Below are 20,412 nucleotides of genomic sequence, written 5' to 3'. Positions count from 1 at the left end.
TAGCTATTGAACAATCTGTTTTATATAAACAGTTCAGCAGAATAAAAAGCAGCATTAGATTATTGCCAAAGACAGTTATTAATGATTAAGCTTGCCTTAAGATCCTACACTAGAGTTTTATCGACTTGTGATTATGATCTTCAATTTCTTTTCTTTCTACTGTAATAACGTTAAGAAAATTTTACTACTGGCAGATGACGGAAATAAGCACTAACTAATAAGATGGCAACAAAAATTATTTTGGGTTTCAAGATTCTGCTATGGAATGAAAAATTGATAAATACATCTTACACTCTAAGTCGACAAGATATTGTGAGAACCAAGAGGTAAGGTGAGGTGTTGAGCCACTAAGCACAGTTTCCACATAGAGAATACGCAAAATATTTCCGAGACAGGTAGTTCTAAGAGATGAGGGTATATGTAACCGAGAGATATTGTCATCTTTTGTTTTGAAGTTACGCTCATGCTTCTGAGATATTAGCTATGGAAGCTGCATGTAAGATTCCTTAAAATCATTTTATTCTGTATTAGATGTAAAACTGAAGCAAAATTAATAGTCATAAACATAACTTTGTAATTATAACCTTACCTGGAATTGTGTAGTTTTCAGCAATACTTCCGTCACCGCTACTGGTAGTCATGACAAGGGAATTTCCTTGGAACACTGTGACATGGCAGTAGAAGAACTCCTCAGGCTCAATCACCACAGGACAATCAAGTTTCACCGGCGAAGGAGCCGAATTGATAACCTTAACCACAACACTTTGGTATGCTGGCTATAGGTTTAGAAAAAAATAGAAATGAACATAAAAAACTTTCATAGTTTAAAAGTACCACTTTCCCAGAGCCTAAAATAACCATTATGTATTTAATATAATGATGATCTCCTGATGGGTGATAGGGAAATCCAGCAAATCTCTCAAACATTTATTTGGTAAAAACTGTAAATGGAGCAAATGACTGTGAGCTAAATTTGATGTGAGGGAGGGATATCTTTTGTCTCTTTTTGGATGACGGCTACCTCCCAAAATTGAGGGAAGTGCCAAAGTAAATAGATAGATAGAAGTCAATACAGTACTGTAGTTTGAATTTTTGAAGCATAAAATTTTGTATTTAAATGATTATTAAGTATTCTAGAGAATGCAAACCATTGTTTTAAGAGAATGAAATTTCTACTGTGCTTAGTTGGGAAAGCAACCTGAGTAAATAAATACAATGTTATCAAGCATAAAAAATAGTTGTAAAGCCTACTCAAAGATGTAGGATTGTTTCAATTAAATAGTTAGTTCATCACATGATATTTTCTTTCTATAGTATGGTCTAACCCAAAGGCATATAACCACACAGGAAACATTATAGGTGTCTAGCGTTTTGAACAAAATCCTACACGCTGGGACTGAAAAAACATTCAGACCTCGAGAGGCTAATGATTTAGAGAAAACATAAAAATATGATGAAAATGAGATGAAAATTAAAAGGGAAGTTAGAAAAAAGGATACCCAAATCTATGGTAGCAGTTACTGAAAGGCTGGCAGAAAATGAACTTAGGAATTTGTAGGAGATGAGGTACGAGAAGGTTAACTAACATTTCCATCTCATATAAAATTCTGAATAAGTGTGAAGTAGCAAACACATATTGGCCCTAGTCTAGCAGACTTTTTGGTATGGATGTACCTTCCTAGAGCTTTAAAGACAATAGGATCTCTTTACCTAATTTTTCCAAATATAGAATACATGGATGGTGGAAGATCAGGACAGCTCAATAGTTAAATGTTTTAGTCAATATTTAGAAAAAATACGCACCTACTGACAGCCAGATTATGATGAGCCTAATGTGAAATGATAATCCATGTGATTCATTAATATGTGTAGTAGATCCAAGACTTATATACAATGGGTTAGCTAGAATATTTTTTTCCTTTCTCTGTATAAAGTATAATCATTTGTACAAAACGATGATCAACTGTTGGCAATTTAATGCCAATGTCAAGAAGGTGTAACCTCATTCTTAACTCTCTTTTAATGCTACAATTATCTCTGTGCATACAAACAATAACTAAAATGTGAGACTAGAAATTTAATAGTTTCAATTTAAAGAATATGATAACAACGATTGTATATCATTACTAAAAAGTGACACAACATGATTCTCTTTGTATCGTTTAAAATCTCAGTGGTAACATTCAAAGTTGTATAATTGCCCAAAAATGTCAATAAACTAGTCTTTCAATGATTCTATTTCCAATTTTATCCATGCTTACAAGTTTATGCATAACAGGTACAAGGTCTTCCATAAGGGTGGATGAATATGATCTCTTTTATGCATACGCATTATTTGTTAACCACGTGAAACATGAGCTACATGGTGAAAAAAAGTTAATAGTCTTTCAGGGATTTGTAATGACTTATTTCCTTTATATTTAGGATCCTTTGCTTCCAGCCAGATTTTTTTATTTCTTCATTTTGAAAGAATTTCAGGAAATACAAAACAGTGAAAGATATTAAATTACTTTGTTTACTGGAGTGTTTAATGTATCTTGCATATCTGCACAAAAAAACTACAAAACTATTAATATCTATGTTTGCTTTCTCCCCCCAAAATTGTAAAATATTCTCAAAATGAAAATTTTAGTACCGATTCTTGAGAGATTCAAACTCACTCACCGATTTCATGCCCTCCTCATCGTAATACATAACAGTTGCAACATAAACTCCTGGGTGATGATATTTATACGACTTGGTAGTAGGAATCCCAGTGGCAGGATGATCGGTAGTGAAGTTTAACTTCACTCCCAATGTAAATCCAAGTCCTTCACCATACCGTAAACTGAAAATAAATAAAATTAGTGGTATACCTATTAAAAATCAAAAATTTTAAATAATTATACTTTAGGAGGCGGGAGTGCTATTCTGCCACTTGACTCGGCACATAGTGCCTAGAGGGCTATGGAATGCGGGGCCTATCAGAGAGCGGAGTGAGGGTAACTGCGGAACCTTACACTATTATCTAAGACTCACCTCTTAAAATTTCTTCTGGTGATTTTCTCCTGATGAAGTCGCGAAGAATTTATTCACCGTTGGGGACATCTTCTGGCCTACCGCTACACAGTTTGGAGGGCGGCAATGACTGTCCCAATGGAGAACCCGTCCAAGGATTTTCTTGAATAATCCTTGAGGTAGTGGGCAGTAAAGGTCGACTGGTGCGACCAAGTGCCTGCTTGAAGGATCTGCCCCACCGCCATGTTTCTCTCAAAGGCCAAGGAGGTGCTCAGACCCCTGATGTCATGGGGGCGGGGAGTGCCTGGCACTGCCATTTTATCCTCTTCATAGGTTCTAGCGATGACTTGTCTCAGCCAGAAGGAAATGGTGTTCTTGGAGACTTGTTTCTTATTAACACCTGTGGAAACGAAGAGGTTCTTGGTACCTGGTCGGAGATGAGCCGTCCTTTCCAGGTACTTTCTGAGCGTCCGTACTGGGCATAACTTCAAGTCTTCTGTATTGCCTGTCTTGGGAATGGCCGGAATTGAGAAACCTTCAAACCTCGGGTCCCAGACTGCTGGGTTCTGAGTCTTCGCCACAAAGGAGGGTACAAACCTGAAGGACACTTCTTTCCACCCTTTGGAGTGCGCAACGTCGTAAGACAGACCATGGATCTCGCCCACTCTCTTAGCCGAAGCCAAGGCTAGCAAGAAGACGGTCTTGAGGGTGAGGTCTTTGTCCCCGATATCTTTCAGGGGTTCAAAGGGAGGACGACTTAGCATTTTCAGGACCTTGGCCAGGTCCCACCTGGGCACTCTCCTAGCTTGAGGAGGGCAGGACTGCTCGAAACTCCTAATCAGCATCGCTATGTGTCTCGAGGTCCCCAGGTCGATGCCTTTCAGGAGGAAGACTTGGCCTAAGGCGGCTCGTACTCCTTTAATGGCTGGGATTGACATTCCTACTTCATCCCTAAGGTACACTAGAAACTCAGCTATGTCCGGGACCGAAGCTTTAAGCGGTCTTATGTGTTTCTCCGAGCACCACTTCGTGAAGGAGGCCCACTTCGCCTGGTATACCACGGTAGAGGATTTTCTCAGGTACAGGGACATTCTCTTAGCTGTGGCGGAGGAGTACCCCTCCTTCTTCAAGAGCCGCTCGATAGTCTCCAGGCGTGAAGGCGAAGAGAGAGAGGGTTGTCGTGGAGCCTGAGGAAGTGAGGTTGATGCAGGAGGTCTGACCTGGCGGGCAGAGGCCAAGGTGGTTGGCTCGCTAGGTCTTTTAGATCCGCGAACCACTCTCTCTCCGGCCACCAGGGCGCTACCAAAGTCATCCTTAGGTTTTGGGAGGCCCTTACTCTGTTGAGCACCTGCCTTATCAGCGTGAAGGGGGGAAAAGCGTACACGTCCAAGTTGTCCCACTTGTGCTGGAAGGCGTCTTCTAGGGCTGCCTTTTGGTCTGGTACCGGGGAGCAATAGACCGGTAGTTGGGCGTTGAGCTTTGTTGCAAAGAGATCCATCACCGGGGAGCCCCAGCGTTGAATGATGAGTCTGGCTACCTCTGGGTGTGGAGACCACTCTGTCCCCACTATCTGACCCATTCTGCTGAGGCCGTTGGCTAGCACGTTTCTCTTCCCGGGGATGAACCTTGCTAGCAGCACCACCTGCTGCTCGTCCGCCCAATGTAGGATGCTTATGGCGAGGTCGCACAGTTCCTTCGATCTCATGCCCCCTTGCTTCTTTATGTAGGCTACTACCGTGGCGTTGTCGCACATTAACGCCACGGTGTTTCCCTTTAACCGACTTGCAAAGTGCAGACATGCCTTCTGGACTGCTCTTAGCTCTAGGACATTGATGTGGAGATGCTTTTCGCTCTCCGACCAGGTACCGCTTGCTGTCTCTTCCAGAAGGTGGGCCCCCCACCCTTGGTTGGAGGCGTCTGTGAACAGGAGGTACTCGGGGGGACAGGACCCGAGGGGCATCCCCTTGAGGGAGTTCGACTGGCAGTGCCACCATTCTAGGGAGGTTCTCGTGTCTGGAAGGATAGGAATTAACGCCTTCAGAGAGCCTGTCTGGGACCAGAGGCTCTTGAGGTTCCATTGCACGGGTCTGAGCCTCATCCTCCCTTGGGGAACCAGTTTCTCCAATGAGACCAGGTGACCTATCAGTCTCTGCCAGTCTTTCGCCCTCCTGGAATGTTCTGACAGGAACGGCTGAATGATGTGATTGAGGTTCCGTATCCTGTCTTCCGAGGGGAAAACCTTCCCCTGCACGGTGTCCAACGTCATCCCCAAGTATCCCATTCTGTTGGATGGTGTTAAGTTCGACTTTTCCAGATTGATTATGATTCCCAGATTCCTGCAGAACTGGAGGAGGTTTCTCCCTTGTTCCTCCAAGAGGGCCTTTGAGTTGGAAAGGAGCAACCAGTCGTCTAGGTATCTGATGAGACGGATACCCCGTTCGTGAGCCCACACTGAGACTGTCGCGAAGACCCTCGTGAACACTTGAGGGGCCGTCGACAGGCCGAAGCAAAGGGTCTTGAACTGCAGGATCTGGGAACCCCATTTTACCCGGAGGAACTTCAGACTCGACGGGTGGACAGGGATCTGGAAGTATGCGTCCTTGAGGTCGACCGTCATCATGTAATCTTTCTCCCTCAAGGACATCAGGACGGATTTTGGGGTGTCCATCTTGAAGTCCGTCTTCTTGACGAACTTGTTGAGGGCCGACAGGTCTATCACGGGTCTCCACCCCCCCGTTGCTTTCTCTACCAGGAACAGGCGGCTGTAGAAGCCTGGGCCTGGGAGAAGGACCTCTTCCATGGCCCCCTTCTCTAACATGGAGGAAATCTCCCCTTGAAGGGTGGCCCTTTTCATCGGGTCCTTGGGGGCCAACCATTCTGTCTGGCTGGCTGGAATAAGAGGAGGTGGGTCCGCTATGAAGGGGAGCCTGTAGCCTTCTTTCAGGACGGACACCGTCCAAGGATCCGCTCCTTGTGTTTTCCATGCTTGCCAATGAGGTCTGAGGCATCCCCCAACCCGAGGCTTGGGCGGGAGTAGGGGGCCTCTCCCTCTACCTTCTCCTAGAGGGGCGGCCTGATCTGCCTCTCTTCGAGGCGGAGTAACCCGACCTGAAGGAGCTGGCAGAAGCTGGTGCTCCTCTGCGGGAGGGCTGAGGAGTTGTTGTCCAGGAGGAGGAGGGGCGTCCCTCCTCGAAGAGCTGGGGGCGGCCTGAGGAGTCACGGCGCTATCCGAGGCTGATCTCCTGTATGGCGGCCTTCTAGATGACGCTTGTCTGGGGACGTTGGCCTCTCTCTTCTTGGACACTTTCTCCATTAGAATTTCCAGCTCTTTTAAAGGGAACAGAGACTCACCCCCCAAGGGTAGGCTACGCACAGCTCGGGCCTCCCTGTCTGGGATCTTCCTCGACATCTTAGATAGAACCGTGTCTCGTTTCCTTAGTACCCAGTTGGCCGTCAAGGCGAGCGCTTGGTATGCTAGAAACTTCAGAGTTTTCCCCCCGGAGGTGAGAAGGTCTGTCAGGAGACTCTGCTGCTCTGGATCTTCGGGGTCGATGGAGGCTTGCACGCTTACTAACGTGGAGGCCCACCAGTCCAGCCATGAGGAGACGTTAACCAGGTCCCTCGACATCTCCTCCAACATGGCGGCTTCCGTAGGCGAGAAGGAAACCGGGGCTGACGCGGCCCTTTCGTCCGAGCCGCCTTGTCCTAGGATGTCCAAGGCCGGGTCCACTCTACAGGGGCCTGGGCGCCGCCCTTCAGGAATGTAAACCTTCCCTTGTGCCTTGAGGCCCTGGAGCAGTTTCGAGGCACTCTGGGACTTGGGGGCTTCCGCATTGCTGGCCACTAAGTTGTCTATGTACTCTTGTCCCAGTACAAGGTCTGGGGCAAGAGGAAGGGCCAGGGAGGACTTCGGAAGGGCGTCGTGATGTGTGATTCTCAGGAGGCTTGATCTCCAGGAATTCCCCTTAGGTGCCGAGGGTTCTGTAATCCCATGGTGCCTCCTGATGAGGCCCACCACCCTTCTGTATGCGGAGTCCTCCGACGGGGGAGCTTCTCCTCCGTCAGCCGAGGCCTCGGCCTGGAGCGGGGGTGCCGGGTTGCTTGTTCGGTAGACCGGTCGTCCCGCTCTTGGGTCCAGGGGGGCCGACCTGTAACCGTAGGGAGCTCCGTAGGAGGGTGGATCTCGCTGCAAGGCGGGTACCACCGGCTCAGGGAGGGCCCTCGGTTGACCCAAGGCTCTGGAAGCGGAAGTCACGGTCCCGGTGGGCTGACCCGACAACGGGAACCGATCCTTCTTACTCGATGACCGCACCAGCTGGGCTGGTTCGGTCAGGCTGCCTTCAAAGAAGCGCGTTTCCCCCCGCTGGGCGGGGTGAACCGGAGGCCTCGAGGACTTATGCTTCTGTGAGAGGTCTTTCCTGCGTGGCAGGTCGCGCGGTTCTAGGCTGTGCGTAGGGAGCGGCAGCCTAGACGCACGTTCACTGGAACGAGAGTCTGGAGAGTGGAGCCTCTTGGACTCTTCTGAAGGGACGTAGACCCAGGCGCCGCCGGGAGAGGCATTTCTCCTATACTTACGGGAGTGGGAGCGGGGGCGCTTCTTGCTATGTCGCGACCTTGACCTAGAGCGGGAATGATCGCTTTCGGACAGCTCCCTCTTCCTGCGCCGTTTCTCCCTGACTTCTCCCCCGGAGGATGAGTCTATCTCTGACGAGTCCGAGGGCGCCACGTTCCTCGTGTAACGGCTGCCCGCGTGATCCGTGGGGGAAGTTCTTCGCCGCCGGACATCCGAGAATGAATGCTGGAGGAAGTCCTCGGGAACAGCCGTGGAGATCGTCGGCACCGAGTCTACTCTATCCATGCCAGGGGGCCAGTGGTCCAGGGTCACGTCCATTCTTAGCGGTGACCTCCCTGGTGTCTTCGGCAACTTCCACTCGAAGGCATCGCTACTCGGGCGGCGAACTCTAGTTTGGCTGTCCTCTGGCGGGGGAGAGCCCGACGCACCGGCCCACGAGGGCGGAGGAGACTCTGAAATCACAACACTGCCCCATACGGGGTCTTCCGAGGACGCGTGGTCCCCTACCACGAGGCCTGATTCACCAGAAGCACTACCGGACCCTCCGTTAGCCCTAGAGGGGCCTGCCCTTGGTTCTTCCCTCGCACTGGGTTCACCGGGAAGAATGCCTTGACTATCCACAACACTGGGGGCTTGTTGCCCTCTCCTCTGCGAAGGAGACGGAGAAGCCGAGGCTTCGTCGGACCGATCACTGGCCGACGGTAACGAAGAAACGCCACTAACTTTCCTGGGGGAACGCTTAGAAGATTTCTTCTTTTTGGTACCGTAGCGTACCCACTGGATATCATCCCAGCTTACGCACTCCGGACACGTGTCCGCGGAGGAGCAAACTTTCCCCCTACACGTGGAACAAAGGGAGTGAGGGTCTACTTCTGGTTTAGAGAGGAAAGCCCCACACGACTTTCCGGCTCTAGGACCAGGGCAACGTCGCACATGCTCCATCGTTCGCACACGAAAGGCACAACACTAGTGAGTTATAAGTACACTGGGATATACACAGGGAGAACGCACTGTAACACTTGCGAATAACGCACTACGCAAAAAACACAAGTCCCCACGCTGGAAACACGTGGAACACAAACGCGCCAAAGGATCGAGAGAGCGAGAAGAGTGAGCTGTGTACAGCTCACGACCAAGGAACTTAATGGGGATGCTGACCCAGAGATGCAGTGACCTGCCCTAATCCTGCCCTCAGGGCGCATTCTCTGGCGGCGGGGGTAAACCTATATAGAACGGAGTAGGGGGGGTAACGGCGGGAAAAACCTTGGTCGATATTGAGAGATCACAAGTGACTCCAAGAAAAGTAATTCTCGGTGAGTATTTGTGTCGGAACAAAGGCTGTTTATTGTTGAATGAAAAAAAAAGAAAGAAAAATAGCTCCAAATAAATAATGTAAATTATAGTTCATGACTCTATCATATAAAAGATGCAGTAAGCAATCACAATTTTTATTTGGTCTTAAAATACATTAAAAACTCTTTAACCATTGATTCCCCACGCAGTATGAGTACATATCAATAATTCCTTTTCCCTTGAAGATTTTTTTGTCTTGAACATTTCATGTTAAACGAAATGGATAATAAGTACTGTAAAGGGTTTGCATGTAGAAAAGCTCTTGGTCTACAACATGGCCTTCGCAAATGAACCAATTTCACTTAGGAAACATTATATTTTCCTAGTACCAATATTTTGTTTTTAAAAATTCAAAATCCAGCAATCAGTAATAGAAATCACATCTAATACTTAAGAAATATTGACCCAGAACGAGCAATTGCATTTCAACTTTCAAGCCTCTTGAAAAAACACCATACCTAAATAAGGACCCCTCTCCGACTGCAATGGATGTGGTGAATGTTATTGCCTCTTCGACGTTAACTTGCAAGGGTGATGCTGATAAGGTTACTCCACTGATGATGGCCTGTCACATAAAAAGGTAATCATAAAAATTTTGTAAAAATGTTATTTTTATTAGTAAAATAAATTTTTGAATATACTTACCCGATAATCATGTAGCTGTCAACTCCGTTGCCCGACAGAATTCTATGGAGGGATACGCCAGCTATCACAATACTAGAAGGGGGTGTACTTACCAGCGCCACCTGTGGCCAGGTACTATAGTACTTCTTGTTGACACCTCCTCAATTTTTCCTCGGTCCACTGGTTCTCTATGGGGAGGAAGGGAGGGTCAATTAAATCATGATTATCGGGTAAGTATATTCAAAAATTTATTTTACTAATAAAAATAACATTTTTCAATATTAAACTTACCCGATAATCATGTAGCTGATTCACACCCAGGGGGGTGGGTGAAAACCAGTGTACAAGATTAAAGGATAGCTAAGTATCCCATATTTCATATAACAGTTATCTCAAATAACAATGAAATAATAAGTACCTGGTAAGGAAGTCGAATTGAACCGTTACTCTGCCTCTTTTTTAAGTTCGTCTTCCTTACTGAGCGCAGCGTTCCTCTTGGAGGCTGAATCAACTCAAAGGTGCTAAAGTATATAGGGCTGCAACCCCTACTAAAGGACCTCTACACAACCTCTAACCCAGGCGCTTCTCAAGAATGAATTGACCACCCGCCAAATCAAAAGGATGCGGAAGGCTTCTTAGCCTACCGTAACAACCATAAAAACAACAATAAAAGCATTCAAGAGAAAGGTTAAAAAAGGTTATGGGATTAAGGGAATGTAGTGGCTGAGCCCTCACCTACTACTGCACTCGCTGCTACGAATGGTCCCAGGGTGTAGCAGTTCTCGTAAAGAGACTGGACATCTTTAAGATAAAATGATGCAAACACTGACTTGCTCCTCCAATAGGTTGCATCCATTATGCTCTGCAGAGAACGGTTTTTATTAAAGGCCATCGAAGTAGCTACGGCTCTTACTTCGTGGGTCCTTACCTTCAGCAATGCAAGGTCTTCCTCCTTTAAGTGAGAATGGGCTTCTCTAATCAGAAGCCTTATATAATACGAAACCCCATTCTTGGACATGGGCCTCGAAGGTTTCTTGATGGCACACCATAAGGCTTCTGACTGTCCTCGAATAGGTTTAGACCTATTAAGATAATACTTGAGAGCTCTGACAGGGCAAAGAACTCTCTCTAGTTCGTTACCTACCATGTTGGAGAGGCTAGGTATTTCAAACGATCTAGGCCAAGGACGTGAAGGAAGTTCGTTCTTTGCTAGGAATCCGAGCTGAAAAGAACATGTTGCAGATTCGGTCGTGAAACCAATGTTCTTGCTGAAGGCATGAACCTCACTGACTCTCTTAGCTGTTGCAAGGCAGACGAGAAAAAGTGTCTTGAGTGTAAGGTCCTTGAAGGAAGCTGACTGGAGAGGTTCGAACCTAGGTGACATAAGGAACCTTAAGACTACGTCTAGGTTCCAGCCTGGAGTGGATAGACGACGCTCTTTAGAAGTCTCAAAAGACTTAAGGATGTCTTGAAGGTCCTTGTTGGAAGAAAGGTCCAAACCTCTGTGGCGGAGAACTGAAGCCAACATACTCCTGTACCCTTTAATCGTAGGGGCTGAAAGGGATCTCTCATTCCTAAGATGTAATAGGAAGTCAGCTATTTGGGTCACAGAGGTATTGGTAGAGGATACTGAATTGGCTCTACACCAGCTCCGGAAGACTTCCCACTTAGATTGGTAGACTCTACGAGTGGAAACCCTTCTAGCTCTGGCAATCGCACTGGCTGCCTCCTTCGAAAAGCCTCTAGCTCTAGCGAATCTTTCGACAGTCTGAAGGCAGTCAGCCGAAGAGCGTGGAGGTTTGGATGCAACCTGTCTACGTGAGGTTGACGTAGAAGGTCCACTCTTAGAGGTAGAGTCCTGGGGATGTCGACTAGCCATTGAAGTACCTCTGTGAACCATTCTCTTGCAGGCCAAAGGGGAGCAACCAGCGTCAGCCGTGTCCCTTCGTGCGAGATGAATTTCTGCAGGACTTTGTTTATTATCTTGAACGGTGGGAATGCGTAAAGGTCGAGATGGGACCAGTTCAGCAGAAAAGCATCCACATGAACTGCTGCAGGGTCTGGAACTGGGGAACAGTACAGCGGAAGTCTCTTGGTCATGGAGGTGGCAAACAGATCTATGGAAGGTTGACCCCACAAGGTCCAAAGTCTGTTGCACACACTCTTGTGGAGGGTCCATTCCGTGGGAATGACCTGATTCCTTCTGCTTAGGCGATCTGCTGAGACGTTCATGTTGCCCTGAATGAACCTCGTGACCAAAGTGAGGTTTTGACTTCTTGACCAAATGAGGAGGTCCCTTGCGATCTCGTATAGGCTCCTCGAATGGGTCCCTCCTTGCTTGGAGATGTAAGCCAAGGCTGTGGTGTTGTCTGAGTTCACCTCCACCACTTTGCCTAGCAGGAGGGACTTGAAGTTCAGCAGGGCTAAATGAACTGCTAGTAGCTCCTTGCAGTTGATGTGGAGCGTTCCCTGTTCCTCGTTCCACGTTCCCGAGCATTCCCGTCCGTTCAAGGTCGCACCCCAGCCCGAGTCCGATGCATCTGAGAAGAGATGAAGATTGGGGGTCTGAATAGCCAACGATAGGCCCTCCCTGAGAAGGAGATTGTTCTTCCACCACAAGAGAGTGGTCTTCATCTCTTTGGTGACTGGGATAGAGACTGCTTCGAGAGTCAAACCCTTGTCCCAATGAGCTGCAAGATGGAATTGAAGAGGGCGGAGGTGGAGTCTTCCTAGCTCGACGAACAGGGCCAGTGATGAAAGGGTCCCTGTGAGACTCATCCACTGTCTCACCGAGCAACTGCTCCTCTTCCGCATGCTCATGATGCAATCTAGGGCTTGGCTTATCCTGGGGGCCGATGGAAAAGCCCGAAAATCCTGACTCCGAATCTCCATTCCCAGGTACACAATGGATTGGGAGGGAATGAGCTGAGACTTTTCTATGTTGACTAACAGACCCAGTTCTCTGATTAAGTCCAAAGTCCAGTTGAGACTCTCCAGACAGCGACGACTCGTGGAGGCTCTCAACAGCCAGTCGTCTAAGTAGAGGGAGGCTCTGATGTCCGATAAGTGGAGGAATTTTGCTATATTCCTCATCAGATGCGTGAACACCATAGGAGCTGTGCTTAGGCCAAAACACAGGGCTTGGAATTGGTAGACAACCTTTCCAAAAACGAATCTCAGGAAAGGTTGGGAGTCTGGATGAATAGGAACGTGAAAGTAGGCATCTTTCAAGTCCAACGAGACCATCCAGTCCTCCTGCCTGACCGCTGCTAGGACCGACTTCGTCGTCTCCATCGTGAACGTCTGCTTGGTGACATACGCATTGAGCGCGCTGACGTCCAGCACCGGTCTCCAACCTCCTGTCTTCTTGGCCACCAGAAAGAGACGGTTGTAGAAGCCCGGGGATTGATGGTCCCGGACTATAACCACTGCCTTCTTCTGCACAAGTAGCGACACCTCCTGGTGCAACGCTAGCCTCTTGTCCTCTTCTTTGTAGTTGGGAGAGAGGTTGATGGGAGATGTGGTCAGAGGGGGTTTGAGGCAGAATGGAATCCTGTAACCCTCCCTCAGCCAACTGACAGACTGGGCGTCTGCACCTCTCTTTTCCCAGGCTTGCCAGAAGCTCTTGAGTCTGGCTCCTACTGCTGTCTGGAGATGCGGAGAGTCAGTTTTTTCCTTTAGAGGCCTTGGAACCTATCCTAGACTTGCTCCTGGAAGAGTCTGGACGGGAGCTTCCTCGGCTGGGGGCTCTACCACGAAAGGGCGGTATGAACCTCGTAGCAGGAGTATCAGCCACTGGGGTGCGATAAGTCCTGGGGACTGAGGTAGCAACCTTAGTCTTACGAGCCGATGAGGCTACAAGATCATGTGTGTCCTTTTGTATCAGGGCAGCAGACAAGTCCTTAACCAGCTCTTCGGGGAAGAGGAACTTCGAGAGCGGAGCGAAAAGGAGTTGAGACCTTTGACAAGGTGTAATGCTGGAGGAAAGGAAGGTACAAAGCTGTTCCCTTTTCTTAAGAACCCCTGATACAAACATCGACGCAAGCTCGCCAGATCCATCTCTAATGGCCTTATCCATGCAGGACATTAATAGCATGGCAGAATCCTTGTCCGCAGGGGAGGTCTTCTTGCTGAGGGCCCCCAGGCACCAGTCTAGGAAGTTGAACATCTCAAATGCTCTAAAAACACCCTTCAGGAAGTGATCAAGGTCTGAGAAGGTCCAGCAAACCTTAGAGCGCCTCATTGCAGTTCTACGAGGCGAGTCTACCAGACTTGAGAAGTCAGCCTGGGCAGAGGCAGGTACTCCCAAGCCTGGTTCCTCTCCTGTGGCATACCAAACGCCCGCTTTAGAAGTGAGCTTAGTCGGAGGAAACATGAACGAAGTCTTGCCAAGGTGTTGCTTAGTCTGCAACCACTCCCCTAAGATCCTTAACGCTCTCTTAGAGGACCTTGCTAGGACTAGCTTAGTATAGGTAGACTTAGCTGGCTGCATGCCCAGCGAAAACTCAGATGGTGGAGAGCGGGGAATAGCAGAGACAAAGTGGTCTGGGTATACCTCCCTAAACAGAGCCAAGACCTTACGAAAGTCAATAGAAGGCGGAGAAGACTTGGATTCATCCACGTCTGATGAGGGATCCAGGTGTGCCGCCTCATCATCAGACGCCTCATCACCAGAGTGTAGCGAAGAGATCGGTGAAGGTATGCTGAACAGCAGAGTCAGAATGAGCTGGAACAACAATAGTGGTTTCCTCTTCAAGACTCTGTTGAGGGAACACCTGAGGCTCAGACTGCAAAGGCTGAACAAAAGAAGAAGCAGAAGGTAGGCCCATGGGTGGAGGAGGCTGACTCCTGGCATGAGTGGCTGAACTCAAGGGTTGCGCTTGCTGAGTGGTTGGTGGAAGCGGAGTAGCAAGTTCCTGTTCCTGCGGTGTGAGCGGAGAGCGATGAGGTAGAGGCTGCGCAGAACGTAGTAAATGTCTCGCGAGTTGAGGCTCCTGAGGCGCAAGGCTAAGGTGTTGTGGTGCTTGCCTTGAGGAGGGTTGAGCTCGCTGCAGCGAGAGCTGAGGAGACTGACTCATGGATGGGAGAGGTTGTTGTACCTCAAACGAGTGTTGCATCACTGGTGGAGCAGCAAGTGGAAGCGGAGGAAGAGAGGTATAAGCCTCCTGATCCCATTGCTGAGGTTGCCTTAAGGAAGGCGGAGGCTGTACACCACTGGGAACAGTAAACTCAGAACGTGGCTCAACATCGTACGCCTGGCAGGCGGTACTGCGGTCAGGCGGAGCGAGCGCAGGCGGAGCGAGCGCAGGCGGAGCGAGCGCAGGCGGAGCGAGTGCAGGCGGAGGCGGAGGCGCAACCTTCTCAGCCCGACACTCACGCATCAAGACCGAAAGTTGTGACTGCATGGACTGCAGTAGAGTCAACTTGGGGTCGGCAGACACTACGGTCTGCTGAGGCAAAGCCTTAACAGCAGAGATCTGTTGCGGCAGAACCTTACTCCTCTTGGGCGGAGTGCAGTCGACTGATGACTGCGGCGAGTCAGAGCTGAGCCAATGACTGCAGCCCGGTTGAGCACTCGCGGACTGGACTCTGCGTTTGAGTGGTCTAGAGACCTGAGTCCAGCGTTTCTTCCCTGACAATTGATCAGCGGACGAGTAAAAGACGGGCTCAATCGTCTGCAGGTGGGAGTGACGGTCTCTGGAAGACACGCCCGCAACCACCGAGGATACTTCTGTGCGCCGATCAAGGCCTGCCGAACCCTTTTGCCCTTCGACATTGCTTCTCCCCTGGGCTTGGGAGCTTGCAAGAGGTCCCGGACTGGGAGGACGACTGGCACGCACAGAAGTATCCTCACGCACCACACTGACACTGACACTAGCACTTGGCACTGCACTGACACTAGCACTCGTCACAGCACTGGCACTAATACCACCCACTGCACTCTTGACCTTAAGTTCCTTGACTTCGGCCATAAGAGACTTATGATCGCTAACCACTGACTCTACTTTATCGCCTAAGGCCTGAATAGCACGCAAAACAACAGACATATCAGGCTGAGGGCAAATAGTAGGTTCGGGGGTAGCCACTACAGGGGTAGGAAAAGGTAGGGGATCATGAGGTGAGGAAAAAAGTGAAGAGTGAGAAGAACTCCTCCTAACTCTGCCTCTCTCTAACTTAGTTGAATACTTCAAAAGACGGACAAATTCAAGTTCCGAAAGTCCGGCGCATTCCTCACATCGATTTTCTAACTGACAGGGCCTATCCCTACAGTTAGAACAAGCGGTGTGAGGATCTACCGAGGCCTTCGGAATACGCCTATTACAAGACCTACATCGCCTATGGGTGGGGGCTTGTGAAATGTCAGACATCTTGAATCCAAAGAGTTAGCCAAGTGGGGTTTCAAAATCAAGCAAAAGATCGTTAACCGTTAATCAGGACTATATAAAAGCTATCTAAGCTAATATAAGAAGGTTTCCAGTAAAGCGATAGCCGAAATCAAAGAGAAATACTTCACCAAAAGCCGTGAAAATACTCCAAGAACATATGCGTATCCCAGAACGTCTTGCCGGAAGCACGACAGAGGAAAAATTGAGGAGGTGTCAACAAGAAGTACTATAGTACCTGGCCACAGGTGGCGCTGGTAAGTACACCCCCTTCTAGTATTGTGATAGCTGGCGTATCCCTCCATAGAATTCTGTCGGGCAACGGAGTTGACAGCTACATGATTATCGGGTAAGTTTAATATTGAAAATTGACAGATAAAATTTCACTTAGCATTTTGCACAATTAGAAACACTTTCACTAAAATTTTATGCAAACAAAACTCCGATTTACTCTTACTGTAATCTTATGAGTACGGGTAAAAGTGGACTAGAACCTAAACAACATACTTCGTAAAAAGTGTGTTGTCAGTCTCTGAGAGATAAGCATGAAAACAATTTTGAGGCCAAAATTTATGATGAAAAACATAACAATAATGGCTAATGCTCTCAGGGCTGGGTGATTTAAATCTTCAATTTAAATTGGTGATTTAAATCAAGATTTATATAAAGCTATCTAAAAAATAATACTGATGTAAATCAATTTTTACTTCTGCCCAAACCAAAATAGAATGTAAAGGGAAAATATAAAAACAAACACATAATCACACCTACTTTACAGTATATATTTCTCAGGAATCGAACACTTAAAACCTTTTACAATAAAAATATTCCAGTTCATTAAAAATCAAATCAAAAGTGTTTACTTGTACAGAACTGTACTCGTTTCTGAGGAATAGAATACTATAGCAATTTTACAATACAGTATAATAAAAAATAACATTCCACAAGACATTAAAATAAAGAAATCATAGAGGTTTACTCATAATGAAATGTATTTCTATCCTGAAGTAATGACTTTAAAAGAGAAAATTATTCTAGCCTGTACTTAAAACATAAATGCATTGAATTTACACTTAAAAAGAAGCCTTTTTTTAAGACATACATTCTTATTCAAAATGTAACTCTTAAAAAATCTGAAATTTAAAAAAAAAAAATCTTTAAAAACTGTTTTTAATTCTTATGAAAATATGATTGGTTCTCTTAGGCATCCTGATCACCAGGATCACCAAATATATCCATTTTCTGTTATATAATGATTTTATATAAAAAACACAATTTGCTTCTTTTTATGTACCCAACCTGTTCCTTCATTTTGAATGTTAAATATTCTTTCAATCCCTGAGGAAGAAGCCACTGAATGTGACCTCCATCATTCAATATTTGAGATACACAATCACAAAATCACTAAACTTATATGCATGGAAAGGAGATGATTTGGCTTTAAATTTCATGATGACTGGGTCAAGTGAGGGAATTATTTATTTGGCATGGTCCATAGCATTATTCCATTGTTCTGCACTAAGGAATTTGCCTTGTAGGAAAGGATGGATCAGGTTTGCAAGAAGATGAGCTTGTGTTTTAATTTGGTCAAACTTATTTTCAAAAGGAGTTATTGTATGCCTGTCACTGCTTAAAGTTCTGTTTAATTATTTCCAAATTTTTACTGCTTCAGCAATTGTACATTTATCACTCTTTGCTTTGTCGAAATCCACAGTATTGATTTTAGTTTTGCAAAGTAAGTCCTCTACTGACCGCTTCAGTGTCAAGTTACATACCTCTGACATTAACCTTCTCCCTATTAAGTTCAAAAATTAAATTTCCATCCTAAGTGTCCAGAGTCCTGAGGCATAACATGACGTTGGCCACCTTCCAGGCAGTATCTTGCAGAAGCGCAGGGATTGTTTCTAAAGTATTTTACTATATACATGACATGCTCTTTTAATATTGCCAATTTCCAGATCATGAGCCAGAAGATTCAGAATGTGTGCAGTATAGCCATAGGTCACTGGCTTCAGTTCATTTCCCTGTTCTAAGTTACTGGATTTTGTTTACATACCTGCATTATTGATCACAAAGTTAGCAACATGACAACCAATTTCTTCTTTACACTTCTGAATTGCTGATTTTGAAAGCTCTTCTAGATATTCAGCTGTATGAGGCTGGCCACTTACATCTGTTGTATTCACTAGATATGTATGGCTGTTTGAGGTTGTCACAGTAACAAATCTGATAGGTTCATTGTAAATGTTAGAGCATCTATCGAAAGACAGATATACCGTACAATTTCATCCTTCAGTTCTGGGATATAATTTGCCTATTCTTTCTCATATATCATGAGTAGAAATTTATCTGCAATTTCTTTTCGTGTTGGGAGGAGTGTATCCTTATCTCAACTTCCCAACCATTTCACAAAAGTGAGGATGTTCTAGTAATCTAAATGAAGAGTTGGTTGCAAAGATCATTTCAGCTACTACTTCATCAAGGGTTGCTTTTTCATAAGAAGTTGTCTTTGTAACAAATATGTCTCAAGTCGCTGCTGGAAGAAGTTAGACTCATAATACTGAAGTTGCAACACTTCTTTGAGGCATCTTTCAAGTCAGTGGTGTGTAAGTTGATGCAATAGGTACACTTTCTAAAGAGGAAACTCATGTTGATAGGATGCCCCTTCAACTGTAATATTAAAATTATGTTTTCTCATAGCACGGACACAATAAATACAGCATGGTTTGGTAGTGCTTTGTTTTACATTTCACTATAATCAAAAAATGTTAGATAGTGATTTCCAGTTTTACCTGGATCATCCTTATCCTCTTCTAATAATTCAATTTGAAGCTACTAACATTTTTCTCTATGAGATTTCAGTCGTGCTACTATTCCTTGTAACTCAAGTTTACACTGTTTGCACGTAGCTCTCCATCCTTTCCCAGACTCTGAAAGACTACTGTTAAAATGTTCCCACACTGGATCACTCTTCGTACCACATTAAGCTTTGTGGTTAGTAACATCTCTATGCTCTTGTAGTTTGCTCAGGATAAGGGGCTATAACATCCAACCTACAACACAGTGTGTAAGTCTGACCATGTCCTAATATGATATATACAGGAACTGGACAGAAAGATGATGCAGTCCTGGACTCCCTCCCTTCATGGGAGCTCACTAAGGTAACTTGTAATACGACCAAATAACAACTATTGTATATAACTCTCTGAAATATTCCTGGGACTAATGTGAGAGACAAGTGGTCCGTATTGTAGCATGCTATTACCCTAATAAGTTATTGGTTTAGATATGACATTGACTGTGAAATCCTCATCCCATATCAAGAACCTACTTGATGTAACTCCAATCTTAATCTTCAAATATTCAATAGAGCTATCAAAAAAAAAAAAAATTAAATCACTTCAGGGGTGGTGAAATGGAAGGCACTCCCTCGAGAGACTAATGCAGTTTGCCCAAAAATATATTATTATTTTCATTAACATTTTGTCCCCTAGAAATAATAATAAAATCTATCATTTCAATACTTATCCAATACTTGTCATGATAACAATGCTAAAGTATAGTAGTATCTTTAATAATGCTAGTATGGTGACTATCAGGTAAGAATTCATTAAAATAAAAAAGAAAATGAAGAGGTTGGCAAGACTAACAGTCTTACAAAAATGATATTACTGAACTGACATAACCTATATGTGACTAAATAGAAATAAATTACTATTATTTACCTTTCCCCCAGAGGCAGCTGATTCAACATTCAAGACCGTAATATAATTTCCATCAATAGAGCCACACATCTCACCACTTGCAAGGCTGCTGCAACTTTGGTTACACAGGGATATGGAGACCATATCGAGAGCTGTGGAATATTTCAAAATATCAAATTGATGTTTCTGTCGATATTTCAAATAATAAAATTGATTTTTCTGTCGATATTTCAAATAATCATACTATGTTTCTGTCAAGCAACTAGAGGACTAATGAGCATGGTTTAATAATTTCACTGTTTCAGAAAATTATTAACCCTTTTACCCCCAAAGGACGTACTGGTACGTTTCAGAAAAGCCATCCCTTTACCCCCATGGACGTACCGGTATGTCCTTGCAAAAAAATGATATAAAAATTTGTTTTTCATATTTTTTGATAATTTTTTGAGAATTTCAGGCATTTTCCAAGAGAATGAGACCAACCTGACCTCTCTATGACAAAAATTAAGGCTGTTAGAGGATATACTGCAAAACGTGCTGGGAAAAAATAACCCCCTGGGGGTTAAGGGTTGGAAATTTCCAAATACCCCGGGGGTAAAAGGGTTAAGATGGCAGTTTCATGACCTCAACTATTTTCCTATGATCTCTACTAACATCAGTTTTCTTTCAACTTTACTGAAGCGCTTACATGCATTTCAAGATGCAATTCAATACATATGTTATGATCTAACTTACAATTTAAGTGTTCCAGTACCCATAACATCTTAAGGATACCTAA

General features: G+C 45.6%; 1 protein-coding gene across 1 annotated transcript in view; it reads right to left on the bottom strand.

Moving 5' to 3' along the window:
• The window catches only part of LOC137621795 (uncharacterized), a 148,604-nt gene that overhangs the window by 19,583 nt on the left and 108,609 nt on the right, over positions 1-20,412 (bottom strand). Inside the window, exons 15-18 of the mRNA XM_068352306.1 lie at positions 19,656-19,786; positions 9,382-9,488; positions 2,665-2,827; positions 590-776 (exon numbers count right to left, since the gene is read on the bottom strand). Of these exons, the coding sequence (XP_068208407.1) occupies positions 590-776; positions 2,665-2,827; positions 9,382-9,488; positions 19,656-19,786 (588 nt within the window). The remainder of the gene's footprint in view (positions 1-589; positions 777-2,664; positions 2,828-9,381; positions 9,489-19,655; positions 19,787-20,412) is intronic.

Source organism: Palaemon carinicauda, chromosome 2 (assembly GCF_036898095.1).
Source record: "Palaemon carinicauda isolate YSFRI2023 chromosome 2, ASM3689809v2, whole genome shotgun sequence".
Taxonomy (NCBI): Eukaryota; Metazoa; Arthropoda; class Malacostraca; order Decapoda; family Palaemonidae; genus Palaemon; species Palaemon carinicauda.
This window is presented reverse-complemented; position numbering and strand designations above follow the sequence as displayed.